General features: G+C 41.3%; 2 protein-coding genes across 3 annotated transcripts in view; one reads left to right on the top strand and one right to left on the bottom strand.

Moving 5' to 3' along the window:
* U2AF1L4 (U2 small nuclear RNA auxiliary factor 1 like 4) overlaps positions 1-11429 on the bottom strand; it is a 58940-nt gene extending 47511 nt beyond the window's left edge. Inside the window, exon 1 of one of the 2 annotated variants that reach the window (XM_069201140.1) lies at positions 11265-11429. In XM_069201140.1, the coding sequence (XP_069057241.1) occupies positions 11265-11308 (44 nt within the window). In that variant the 5' untranslated portion in view covers positions 11309-11429. The remainder of the gene's footprint in view (positions 1-11264) is intronic. The other variant, XM_069201139.1, reaches the window with a different exon arrangement.
* Positions 11430-11732: 303 nt separating this feature from the next.
* Positions 11733-12461, top strand: part of PSENEN (presenilin enhancer, gamma-secretase subunit) — a 31507-nt gene continuing 30778 nt past the window's right edge. The window contains exon 1 of the mRNA XM_069201141.1: positions 11733-11855. The gene's annotated coding sequence lies outside the window, so the exon portion shown is untranslated. The remainder of the gene's footprint in view (positions 11856-12461) is intronic.

The following is a 12461-nucleotide window of genomic DNA, read 5'->3' as shown; positions in this document are numbered from 1 at the left end:
CCTCTCCGTTTGTTTATTGTCTCGTTCACATCCGATTATAGAGAGCATACCTACAGCCCCTCTACAGTTCTAATTTTACAAGACACTTTGGCTAAGATAATTCAAAAGCCTTGCTCGCAAGGAACAGCAACACTTTTACAATTATAAACCTTTTTTCACATAAGTACAAAACTAGTGAAATAAATGAAAAAACAAAGCTGCTAGAGAACCATAAATGTTTCACCTTAGGACAAAAGCTGCTTCATGGTATAATATATCTGGGAAATGATTATCAAATCACTTTAATAGCGTTCTTACTCATGAGGTAGGCTGTTCCATACCACTACAGTACAATTGGAATGCTACTGTTACCTGTATTAATATAACTTATTTTATCCACTTCGAAAGAAGGAAATGCAAGTTTGTGATCGTCGGATTCAAAGCTATAGTCAGCAAAGACCTTAGCAGCAAGCACTCAGCCTCACTAAGCCTCTACTCATATGAGGTTCATGATGAATGTAGCATTTGTATAATAAGGACCTAGCCGAGGCAGTCGAATGAGTCTGAAACATTAAACCCGGTAGCGCTTAAAATACAAGAGCTAGTGCATCTGGAAGAGTTCTAATGGCATACGAAGATGTAGTTATGATCATACTTAGAAGGTAATGAACGTCAGTGTCAAGACATCTGAAGATCAATTATGAGATTTGGGGACGAGGGTAAGGTAAAACAACGGCACCCTGGCACAGCAGATTGTTTGGGAATGCAGAAATGTGTGTTGGTAGCTATAAGAGTTGTACTCACAATCAAGCTGGCAAGAGAACTGCACGTAGGCAACTTGGGTTGCGTTATCAGAGAGAGACTAAGGAATCAGAAATCTAGGACGTAAAAAGAGACCACAAGTAGAGGGTCTCGACTCCCGCACACAAAGCCTTGCTGGAAGGACCCCAAGCAATGCTCCAATCCAAACGCCACTCATGCTTAAGACTTACCTTCCTCGGCAGGCTCCATGGCTGTGTTGTTGTGACCCAACTCCTATGTGCTGGTTTGCAGAGCCCAGCGACCAAACACTGCAGGGAGGGGGTGGATTTGGTATCTATCTGCTGTTGGTGCAATCATGTCACAGCAGCAGATAAGCCTTGTACACCATCGCAGCAGTCACCTCCGACTCCTGCGCTGTCACCATTGACAGTGAGGGTGCAGGGCTAGTTACTATAAACCAATCACCTACCAAGGAAGACGTTTCATAAGTTGGTCACGGAACAGTACGGGGTAGTGAAAGTATGTGCAAGGCTTGAAACAAATATGAGATGTCATAATCAAGACACTCGTTCCTAATCTCTTTTAAAGCCACAACTATGGATTTAGGACAAGCCGCAAGGAGAAAGGATCACAGCTCGGATTAAAGGGAAAACCGAAACCAGCCGGAAGGAGGGGCCAACACACGCTGTACCAGGAACAAGCATATTGAATACAACACGTCTTGCAGACAACGCTGCCAAGCTCGACCTAAAAATGGTTAAAGCTGAAATAAACTGTACTTATGGAACAATATGCTAGTACAGGGAGTGCAGAATTATTAGGCAAATGAGTATTTTGACCACATCATCCTCTTTATGCATGTTGTCTTACTCCAATCTGTATAGGCTCGAAAGCCTACTACCAATTAAGCATATTAGGTGATGTGCATCTCTGTAATGAGAAGGGGTGTGGTCTAATGACATCAACACCCTATATCAGGTGTGCATAATTATTAGGCAACTTCCTTTCCTTTGGCAAAATGGGTCAAAAGAAGGACTTGACAGGCTCAGAAAAGTCAAAAATAGTGAGATATCTTGCAGAGGGATGCAGCACTCTTAAAATTGCAAAGCTTCTGAAGCGTGATCATCGAACAATCAAGCGTTTCATTCAAAATAGTCAACAGGGTCGCAAGAAGCGTGTGGAAAAACCAAGGCGCAAAATAACTGCCCATGAACTGAGAAAAGTCAAGCGTGCAGCTGCCACGATGCCACTTGCCACCAGTTTGGCCATATTTCAGAGCTGCAACATCACTGGAGTGCCCAAAAGCACAAGGTGTGCAATACTCAGAGACATGGCCAAGGTAAGAAAGGCTGAAAGACGACCACCACTGAACAAGACACACAAGCTGAAACGTCAAGACTGGGCCAAGAAATATCTCAAGACTGATTTTTCTAAGGTTTTATGGACTGATGAAATGAGAGTGAGTCTTGATGGGCCAGATGGATGGGCCCGTGGCTGGATTGGTAAAGGGCAGAGAGCTCCAGTCCGACTCAGACGCCAGCAAGGTGGAGGTGGAGTACTGGTTTGGGCTGGTATCATCAAAGATGAGCTTGTGGGGCCTTTTCGGGTTGAGGATGGAGTCAAGCTCAACTCCCAGTCCTACTGCCAGTTCCTGGAAGACACCTTCTTCAAGCAGTGGTACAGGAAGAAGTCTGCATCCTTCAAGAAAAACATGATTTTCATGCAGGACAATGCTCCATCACACGCGTCCAAGTACTCCACAGCGTGGCTGGCAAGAAAGGGTATAAAAGAAGGAAATCTAATGACATGGCCTCCTTGTTCACCTGATCTGAACCCCATTGAGAACCTGTGGCCCATCATCAAATGTGAGATTTACAAGGAGGGAAAACAGTACACCTCTCTGAACAGTGTCTGGGAGGCTGTGGTTGCTGCTGCACGCAATGTTGATGGTGAACAGATCAAAACACTGACAGAATCCATGGATGTCAGGCTTTTGAGTGTCCTTGCAAAGAAAGGTGGCTATATTGGTCACTGATTTGTTTTTGTTTTGTTTTTGAATGTCAGAAATGTATATTTGTGAATGTTGAGATGTTATATTGGTTTCACTGGTAATAATAAATAATTGAAATGGGTATATATTTTTTTTTGTTAAGTTGCCTAATAATTATGCACAGTAATAGTCACCTGCACACACAGATATCCCCCTAACATAGCTAAAACTAAAAACAAACTAAAAACTACTTCCAAATATATTCAGCTTTGATATTAATGAGTTTTTTGGGTTCATTGAGAACATGGTTGTTGTTCAATAATAAAATTAATCCTCAAAAATACAACTTGCCTAATAATTCTGCACTCCCTGTATACACTTGTTAAAAGCAGGCCTCGAAAAATCTACTCGCCCACTTGCTATGGCAAGTCATAATTTATCAGGTTGAGCTATTTTAGGACCTACTTGTCCCTTTTCGCGAGTTGACAAATAACAGGTGTTCTGTTAAGTCACTAAGATGGCGCAATTAAGATGACTTTAAATCTTATTTGTATCTTGTCACATTTGCTGTATGTTCAGAGACAGAGGCCAAAAGTTAATTTGTCTTACAATTACGGACTGCAGAGTTCTAGGATTTTGTAAGATGAACTTTTTGACCTGCTGCACAAAGTAAAATCAAAGGCTGCAGGGTGTCAGGTTTTCCCCAAAAACACAACATTTAAATAACCAAGTCAACTGTACAAACATTTGAAAATATATTTCAGTAGTTGTGAAGGGCCATTTTTTGTACTTGTGTGATGAAAAAAATATAAATAGGATGAAAAGAAATCAGAACACTTGGTGATGTGCAAATGATAAAGGTTTTCCGAAACTTCATTTTCACAGATTAAAACTCACAATCAGTAAAGCTGCAAGTTAGTGGGAAAGTTTTTTGCACATTTCTTGGACATGTGTCTGTAAATGACAGTACACTACAACATCATGTTTCAGTAATATAGTTTTTAAAAGTGAGTGTTTAAACAAACTGTGAAACACTCCTGCCCGGATGGCAAGGTTATTAATAAACTAAGAGGCAAGTCATGGATCACGTGTACCCTATATGTGGGCTAGATTCTTCTGTTACATGGAACAAACGTTTAGCCTATTTAATCATACAAAAGGTATTCTTTGTAAAGCAGAAAAAGGTGACTTTGTAAAGTAAAATAGTTGCCTAGGATCAGTTTGAGATCCATTTACTGGTCAAGTACATTACAGTTAGGTCAAGTAGATTATTCAAGTTACTCAACATGCAGGTCTAGTAACATCTTTTGTGATTTTTCAAGGCCTGAAAGGTTAACTGTAGCTCTCGAAATCTTTAGTTGCTGTGTACTGACATTAAACTAATAATGAGATGAAATTGCTGCTCTGACAATATTAATGACGCCAGTGGATGTAGACATTTGACTGCATCATGCAACAAATCATTACATATGTAAAAGTAATAAAAATGGGGGAAATGATAAATCCCTTGTTATAAAAATTTATTTGTTCCTTATTCGTGCAAATTCATGTTATCCAGGGTCCCTGTTCTCAAGGAAGCAAGTGTATGATGTCTTGAATCTAACAGCGATTCCTAACAAGACACATTATACATATGTTAGATACATGGTCATTAAGGGCTCTTTCTTTCCGAAAAGTGTTATTGCTGAAAGCCAAGAGTTAACCTAACATTGATGACCAAGTGTAAAACATAACTGGGGTATGTGGAGAAGCAGACAGCCTCTATTAGAAGCATGTGCACACAAAATTGTTTCCGCTAATTGAAGCAACAATGTTGCCTTTAGCAGAAAATGTGCATATATGCACAGCTCTCAACACGATTTTACTCTTCAGGTTAGAAAAACAGAATTCCTCAGCTGCTACACAAAACAATCATTTTAAGCAAATCACACGTGCAATAGCACCAGGCGAATAAAAATCAGTTTTTCTTTAAAAAATTACTGTATTACACATAGCGTTCTAGACAGTAAAAAAAAAAAAAAATAATAATAATTATTAGACCAACTGAAGGGCATTGAAAATCTACTTTGAATTTCTCAAGAGAATTCTTTGGTTTCTTACCCAGAGCAGCCATATGCCTCAAAGGCATGTGCGCATGTTGCCAGTTGCTAAACCCCAGAACACAAAAACTTAAGCTCCAAAGAATCCAGGTATTTAATACCAACCTATCATCCCTGAAAGGTATCATATATGAAGCAAGGGGCTATGACCTGTTCAGCAATACATTGCTGTTAAGCCAATTTTGTGCTCTACAAACTAACAATATAAATACACATATTAGAGGACAAAACATTCCTCAAAAATCCACTTGGTGGCAAATATCAGAAGGCACAGAGGGAAAGGTCTTCTTAAATCTAAAAGTTTGCACTGCCAGTAGAGCAAGGGGCCTATAAAGAAAATGGCAAAACAATTCTAGCATTCTTTGTGGTACAAAAGGAGTAATTAACTGTTTTAAACATGATCATTGTGTCTGAATTCTAAAATGTAACCTCAAGAAGTACAGCACTAAACTATGAAAGAAAACAGTGCTCCATGTGGAACTTCTATTTAAAACAATTATTTCTGCTATGAGCCATGAGGAACTGATTTGAAGCCCTTGGGTGCCCTGGACGAGCTGGTCTCGCCCTCGGTTGCCATGAGCCAAGGACGAGACCAGCTCACCCTGCACCTGCCCCCCCCGTGGGCCTCCTCCCCACCCCTGTGATATCTGATGACGTCAGCGCGCGATCACATGCTGCCCTCATAAGAGGCAGCCCCATCGCAATCGGAAAAGAAATGCTTTAAACCACTAGACACCAGGAACAATTTCACAAAAGGAGAGCAACCCTTAGGTAAGGGTCACTAGCCTAGGCTGCAAATTTATTTTAGGTAATTTCTGCTTATTTGCTGTATATTGCTTTTGAAAATCTGACATTGCAGGAAAAAGTCACAAGGTAAAACGTGGAGCAAAATGGCTGGGTTTTTTTTTAAACCTCAATTTAAATATTCTTTTATTTTAGATGTTACTCTCTGTACACAAATGATCCCTTGCTAAATTCAGAATTCTGTCTACTTTTCAAAAATGTTTAGCTGTCCGGGACCCAGCATTGGTTTCACACCCATTTCTGTCACTAACTGGAAGGAGGCTGAAAGCACAAAAAATAGTAACAATGGTGTATGTCCCAGTAAAATGCCAAAATTGTGTTGAAAAATGTGGTTTTCTGTTTGAAGTCTGCCTGTTCATGAAAGCTGGGAAGATGGTGATTTTTGCACTGCAAACCATTTGTTGATGCTATTTTCAGGGGGAAAACAAGCTTTCCTTTGCAGCCCTTTCCTCCCCATTCTTTGAAGAGAAAAAAAAACGAAATTCTCGCTCTAATATAGCTAATTTCTTGGTCTCCTCCAAGGAAGAAAAAAAAAAAGTCACACATTTGGCTTGGATAGCTTATGTGGACAAAACATTATGAAGGCCTAGAGCGCCAACCACCCCAAACATCCAAAAAATACAGACCTGGCTCAGGAAGGGGGAAAAGGCCTGGCAGCGAAAGGGGGAAAAGGCCTGGCAGCGAAAGGGGGAAAAGGCCTGGCAGCGAAAGGGGGAAAAGCATTTGTATGTTACTTTGCAGCAAAGAGGAAATTCGGGGCCTAAATCTGAAGAATAATCATCTGACTAAACTCTTACCATATTGAACAGTTTTACTTTGAGTTATCCGCAATTTTTTCTCCAAACACATATTTTGAGAACATTCCTCCAGAAATTAGGCACTTTTTCCCCATTACATTGCTAATGTTAACTGTGCATGAGGTGGTTACTCGTGCACATTTTAAAAAATGGTTTGCAGTGTTGCCAGCACTCCTCTAACTTCTCTTCCCAATCCCTAGGACTACTCCATGGTTTTTAATACTTTTCTCCAATATCCCCATACTTTCAGATAATTGTATTATACAGCAGCATTTATAAAGCATTTACTATGTGGGGCGCTGAAGCACTTGCACACATGAGAAGTATGGCACATCGTGTAGGACGTGTGGTTGAAAGGGTGTTTTTCAATCCTATACAGGAAGTTTTTCTATGTCTGATGACCACCAAGGTACAGTTATTGTGTTATGAGACAAAGCGATTAGCAGTGTGCCGTATGATGATGTGTAAGAGATAGATGCACAGTTTTATAGTTTTTAGTATGCTGTTAGCTCTGAGCAGCTCTAAAGGTCCCTTTATTGTATTTCATATGATATAGTCTACTTAGCTGGTTAACGCATGGGTTGTTAAATCTGAGAATGTGTAGTTTTGGTACACAGCTGGCATAGTTGGAGGGAGAGAGAAGAAGCGAGATCAGCCAGGGTGGGCATTTTTATTATCATCCTGGACCTGAGTCTTTGCAAGATGCAAAGTAGCAGTCAGAATGTATAGGTATTTGGGACCTGCACTGGATTATATTAAAGCCATTCAAATTGTCCAGCAACGTGTGACAGCTCTTTTCAGTTACTCAGAGCCGCTTCATTTGGGGATGGCTGTTTTTTGGCTGTTCAGCGCTGGTGAGGGACAACCTTCACAGCGCACATGTGAATTTAATAGATATGCTACAATATGTTGATGACCGCATAGTAATATGAATTTATTATTAATGTGGGCCATAACAGTTATATATGGAAAAACATATCCATATGATGTCATAAAGACCCATAAGTCAGCCCTTTTTTTTGCTAACCTCTACAATGAAAGTAGTTTGCTGGTTGAGTTGTTTGCAATTTGTGGATTCTAAGCTGAGAACTGCGTTGAGTGTGCAACTGTTATCTAGGCTATACTGCCTGTCTGCAGGTGGTGCATTTATCTAGGAAACAGCGAAAGTTTCAACCATCTTAGAAGTGTTTTTGCTCCTGGGTGCTTCTAATGTTGGCTGGTAATTCAGAATCGCCAACATGGATCTCCTTATTAAAAACCTTGACATTCCTATCAACACTAATGGATTAAGAGTTTCTGTGCTTCAAAGCAAAAGCTAGGTGCTTTACACCGGTGGTTACTAGATAACTCTAGGCATTACATCAAGAGTATTTACCTTAAAAATCAGGCACACAATCTATATCAAGTTCAACTCTCTTGCAAACCATACCACACACCAAATGCAATGCTGATTACCTCACCCTTAACTGCACAAAAGCAATTACAAGTGCTGTAAATCACCTTATGATGAGTGCGTATCACATTACCTTTAATACTTGGAAAGTGAATACTACGAATGTATCATTAATTGCTATTAATTTTCACTTATTTTATCGGGTGCCCTTAGCTACTGAACAGGACACACTCAACCCTGCTAAGCACCCAGGTCAGCCGAACACCCGCTGTAGCTGATAGAAATCATTTCAGTTGTTAGTACCCGGCTGGCCTGAGGTGGGCTAAGGGGAAGACTAAAATGCCCAGTCCTCTATGACCCAGAGCGATCTAGAGTGCATTAACCTTTTCTCCAGCTCACTAACACAAATGTACAATCAACTGATCTAATGAAATTTCTGCATCAAATATACAGTACTCCATTTAAGTCTGTTAAGTATAAATTGTTGACAGATGCAAATTGTATGTGCTGGAATTTGCCGAATGCTGATTTTACACATCTAGCATGGTGTTGCACAATGATCTGTAGATACTGGGGCAAAAGTGTTCAAACAAATATATGTCATGACCAAGGTGAATGTAACACCATCACATACGCTGGCACCTCCTGGAGTGCTTCATCTCCTCAGGTCTGTTGCAGGGAAAGAGGCTGCATCTGGGGGGAGCAACCGAGCCCCCACCTTAAAACATGGCTGTCCGATGTATTCTACTGTAACAAACAACTTGAGATTTAGCATTCCAACTTCCTCTGGTGACGACATTATAATATATATAATATATATATATATATACACACACACACATATACACACACACATATATATATACACACAAATGTACATGTCAACTTTCTAGGTTTCCAGCAAATAGACCTATTATAGGTCTTCCCCACCAATATGTGGCCTCCTTCAAAGGTAACTAACACCATCATGTAAAACCCTATCTAAACAAAGAGCAAGTCACATTAAAAACATTATGCCTAGACCATCAAGCCACTGCTACCGAGACTGATATTCAGGGCTGCTGGAATCGTGAGATTTTGAGGCTGCAGTGTTTCTGCATCAATCTAGATTTGTTAAATGTACCACATAATCTATCATCTGCGGTCTAGTCTGTAAATTTGAACAAAAAAGATATAGTTTCTACATTAGACAGATCAGAAAAATATTGCAACGTGTGTTGCTATGTAGGGCACGGCCCTCCGCAAAGGTTGCTTATTGCTATATTTGGGGGTTAAACTGGTACTATACTTATTCTTCAACACATCCAATACTGGACCATCTAAGAAGCAATTAAGTATTGCTTTAGTACCCAGTCTCCTCCATTTTTACCAATGCATTCATTAAAACTTTAAGCCTTGCCTATAACTGCTCGAGTTTCTAATTCATGTATCTTTCTTTTAGATAAGCTTTCAATAACTATTTTAAACAGCAGATTGTTTCCTATGCTTGATTAAAATCGAATATATGCACATTATTAGCTTTTGTAAAGGTTATTAAATGCTGCATTTTTTGCAATCATAGTTTGATCCATACATCAACATTTTACTTACTTTGACCAAACAGCGCTAACAAGTACAAAATAATAAAGTCATACTGTCACAAAATGCGCCGCATTTGTCTTGTCTTTCTTATTTCGTCAAGCATGCCTCAGTGTGTTTCTCCCCTGCAGCTTAATTCCAGTGGCCCTGCTCAGATTGAACAAAAACAAACAAAACTAAAGTCTGAAAGAGTGACTGCAAATGCAGTACGCTACATAAAGTGGATACCTGGCTCACCAAGGCCAACACAGTAGAGGTGAGGAGCCTAACAGGTTCACATAGGGGATCAACCTTTGAAGAATGTGTGACCAAACCCCAAAATCCTCATGAGGTATGCGGTGCTTGTAATTTCTGTATCCTAAGGGATGAGAACTGTAGGTTGATATACATAGCATCTCCTCAGTAAATGAACCTTACTAATAAATTGGGTATCAGGATACGGGAGACAATGTTATGCTTAGGACTCCAGCACCCCCCTTAGAGATTCAGTTGGTATCTGGACAAAGATTCACTGATTAGGTATGCCACTAGTACCCTCACTGGGTGAGAGCTCTATTAAACTAATAACCTGAGGGTTGCCCTTACCTAGCAGATGCAAGAAAGAGAAGAACTTATTGAAATTGATTAATTGTATGACCTTAGGAAGTTTTGAGGGAGGGTGGGGGGAATACTTAGACACTTCTCACTCACTCGTATTCACTAAACTTCGCACCTGTATAGCAAACTACTCACCCGTTAGGGTCTCAAGGTGCTGTACGCATACCGCCGTGGAACCCCTCCTGGGTTTTCCCTGTGAGTTGCCTACTTCTGGCTGTCAGGGCCCTTGTGGAGATTAAGCAAGCTATTGCCCAGAGTTACAGAGTGGGACCCATTAATTAGATTAGGCACTGAGGCGAGAATTATCTGGGTCAAGGGAAATGAGCCCAAGACCCACCAAGGTGGGAACTGAACCCTGGTCCCGGGCCATATCTCTGCATCAGGGTCTGCCGCTCTAACCATTGTGCCACACTTCTCCTATGACTTAAAATATGTGAAATAAGTATTACTACCCACATTTATCTTTTCGTGCCATACAACTAAGTCAACTATGTCTCCTGTTGCATACTCCTGGTGGCCGTGCTCACATTCAACAAAATTAAGGTTGAAAAGAGGGACTTGAACTGGAGTACGCAACACAATGAGTACTTCTCTAGGCAAGGCCAACAGAGTAGAAAAGAACCACTGCAAATCGATATGAAACATAAGTATGCGTTGTTCCAGGAAGTGTTTGTGGGGGTACATAACAGATGTTCAACCAAACCGCACACTCAGTCTCATCCAGTCTATGTATTACCTGTATGCATGTATTCATACTACTTCTACCAACATGATGATAAATGAAAGACCGCCCTTAAAAGCCAGAACAAAGAAAATAAATGCCATGGTCCATGCACCCTTCCACCCACCCAACCGACCATTTGCCAACAGCCTCAACCACTCTCTCACGGTCTTTAGCCGCCAACTCTCCTCGCACAGACCCCACGACTCTCTTTCACGTGTTTTACACAGTCTGCGAATAATATGTTTTCTGTGGTATTGAACACCCGTTACGTCGCTCCAAATAGCTTCTCGTAACAGATGTTAATACTACCCAATTTAATGGCACTTCTGTGAATTGTTAGACTAGCTCCAGTCCCCTCGCCTTCCAGTGCTTGAAACAATCTCCCTCTGCGCCACCACTGCCTCCCTTCTGCCCCGCAGAAGCCCGCATCGCGCCCCATGCCTCTCGCTCCACAGTAAGGCCCGATCTCTCCTTTCCCCGCTACACCAAGACCTCCAGATCCACATGTACCATGCCTGTGTAGCCTTTCAATGGTTCTTACTTGTCCTTCTCGGTACCGAAGATGGACGCAAGATACTCCGCCATCTTCCAGTTGCTGCTCCGAACCGCCGCCGAAAACGCAAGTACTTCCGGCCCCTTGTGGCCGTCACAAAAGCGACCATACGTCACTTCCCCCAAGATGGCTTTAGTCTGTGCGCATTGTATTCTGGGTAAGACGCTTTACGCCGTTCGGGCAAAGAGGTTTTAATGTACTAACGTCATAAGTAACTACAAGTAACGGGATGCATTAGCTTGAATACGATACTTTGTAAACTGCCTTAGTCCTGGGACCGGCAGTTACGCAAAAGCGTTGTCACAATTTTTTAGTACTTCTATTTTTTGTATTATGTGAAACACAAAAGTCACACATTGGTGCTGCCGTAATTAAAACGCGCATTGTGTAAGAAATGAGCTGAAAGTCCAGTAACCCCTTTTGTCGCCAGTTAACGTTTAAATTATTCTAACTCCTCAGTAAGGTAGGCGTAGCCCGCTCGCGCAGCGTCACGATGCGCGCCCCCGTCTACCCGGAATTGACTTCTTGTGCGCATGCGCAATAAGAAGAGGCCGGGAGACAGGAAGGAATCCTCTAACGGTGAGTGGGACCTGGTAGATTCCCCTCCATCCCGGCTTGGTTCGCTCTGCTGCTGCGTCTCCCGTTGTACGATAACGTCATCTCCCTGAGTGTACCCAGAGCTGGCCGGCTATTACTGAACCCCATAAATTTGACCCAAACCCTCACCAACCCCTCGCACTGCTTATAGCAACCCAGGCGCTTACCCGTTTTTGGTCTGATTGTATCTGTGCACTCAAGTAGTTGTTTTCTGAGCAGACCACCTACAGCTTATCGGGAAAATAGGTTCCACTTTGCTTTTTAAACCACTGCAGGGCTTAAAAAATCATATAAAGGTTACTAGACCTGCAGGTCTAGTAACTTAAATAATCTACTCGACCTAACTGTAATGTACTTGACACGTAAATGGGTCTCAAATTATGTGATCCTAGACAAATAGTTGAGTCACCTTTTTCTTCATTCTTACATATGATTGCACCTTCAAATATGTGAGCTCAGCATTTCTGCAGTACAAAAAAGTCCTCTTTTGTTTGATTAAGTAGACTAAAGTATGCTGCATGTATCACAAGAATCTAGCTCAAATACCCATGACATCTAGTCCACTTAACCTAGGACTTCTTTTAGTTT

The sequence above is a fragment of the Pleurodeles waltl genome, chromosome 7 (assembly GCF_031143425.1).
Source record: "Pleurodeles waltl isolate 20211129_DDA chromosome 7, aPleWal1.hap1.20221129, whole genome shotgun sequence".
NCBI lineage: Eukaryota > Metazoa > Chordata > Amphibia > Caudata > Salamandridae > Pleurodeles > Pleurodeles waltl.
The sequence above is the reverse complement of the archived record's forward strand: the minus strand, read 5'-3'. Positions and strand labels throughout refer to the sequence as shown.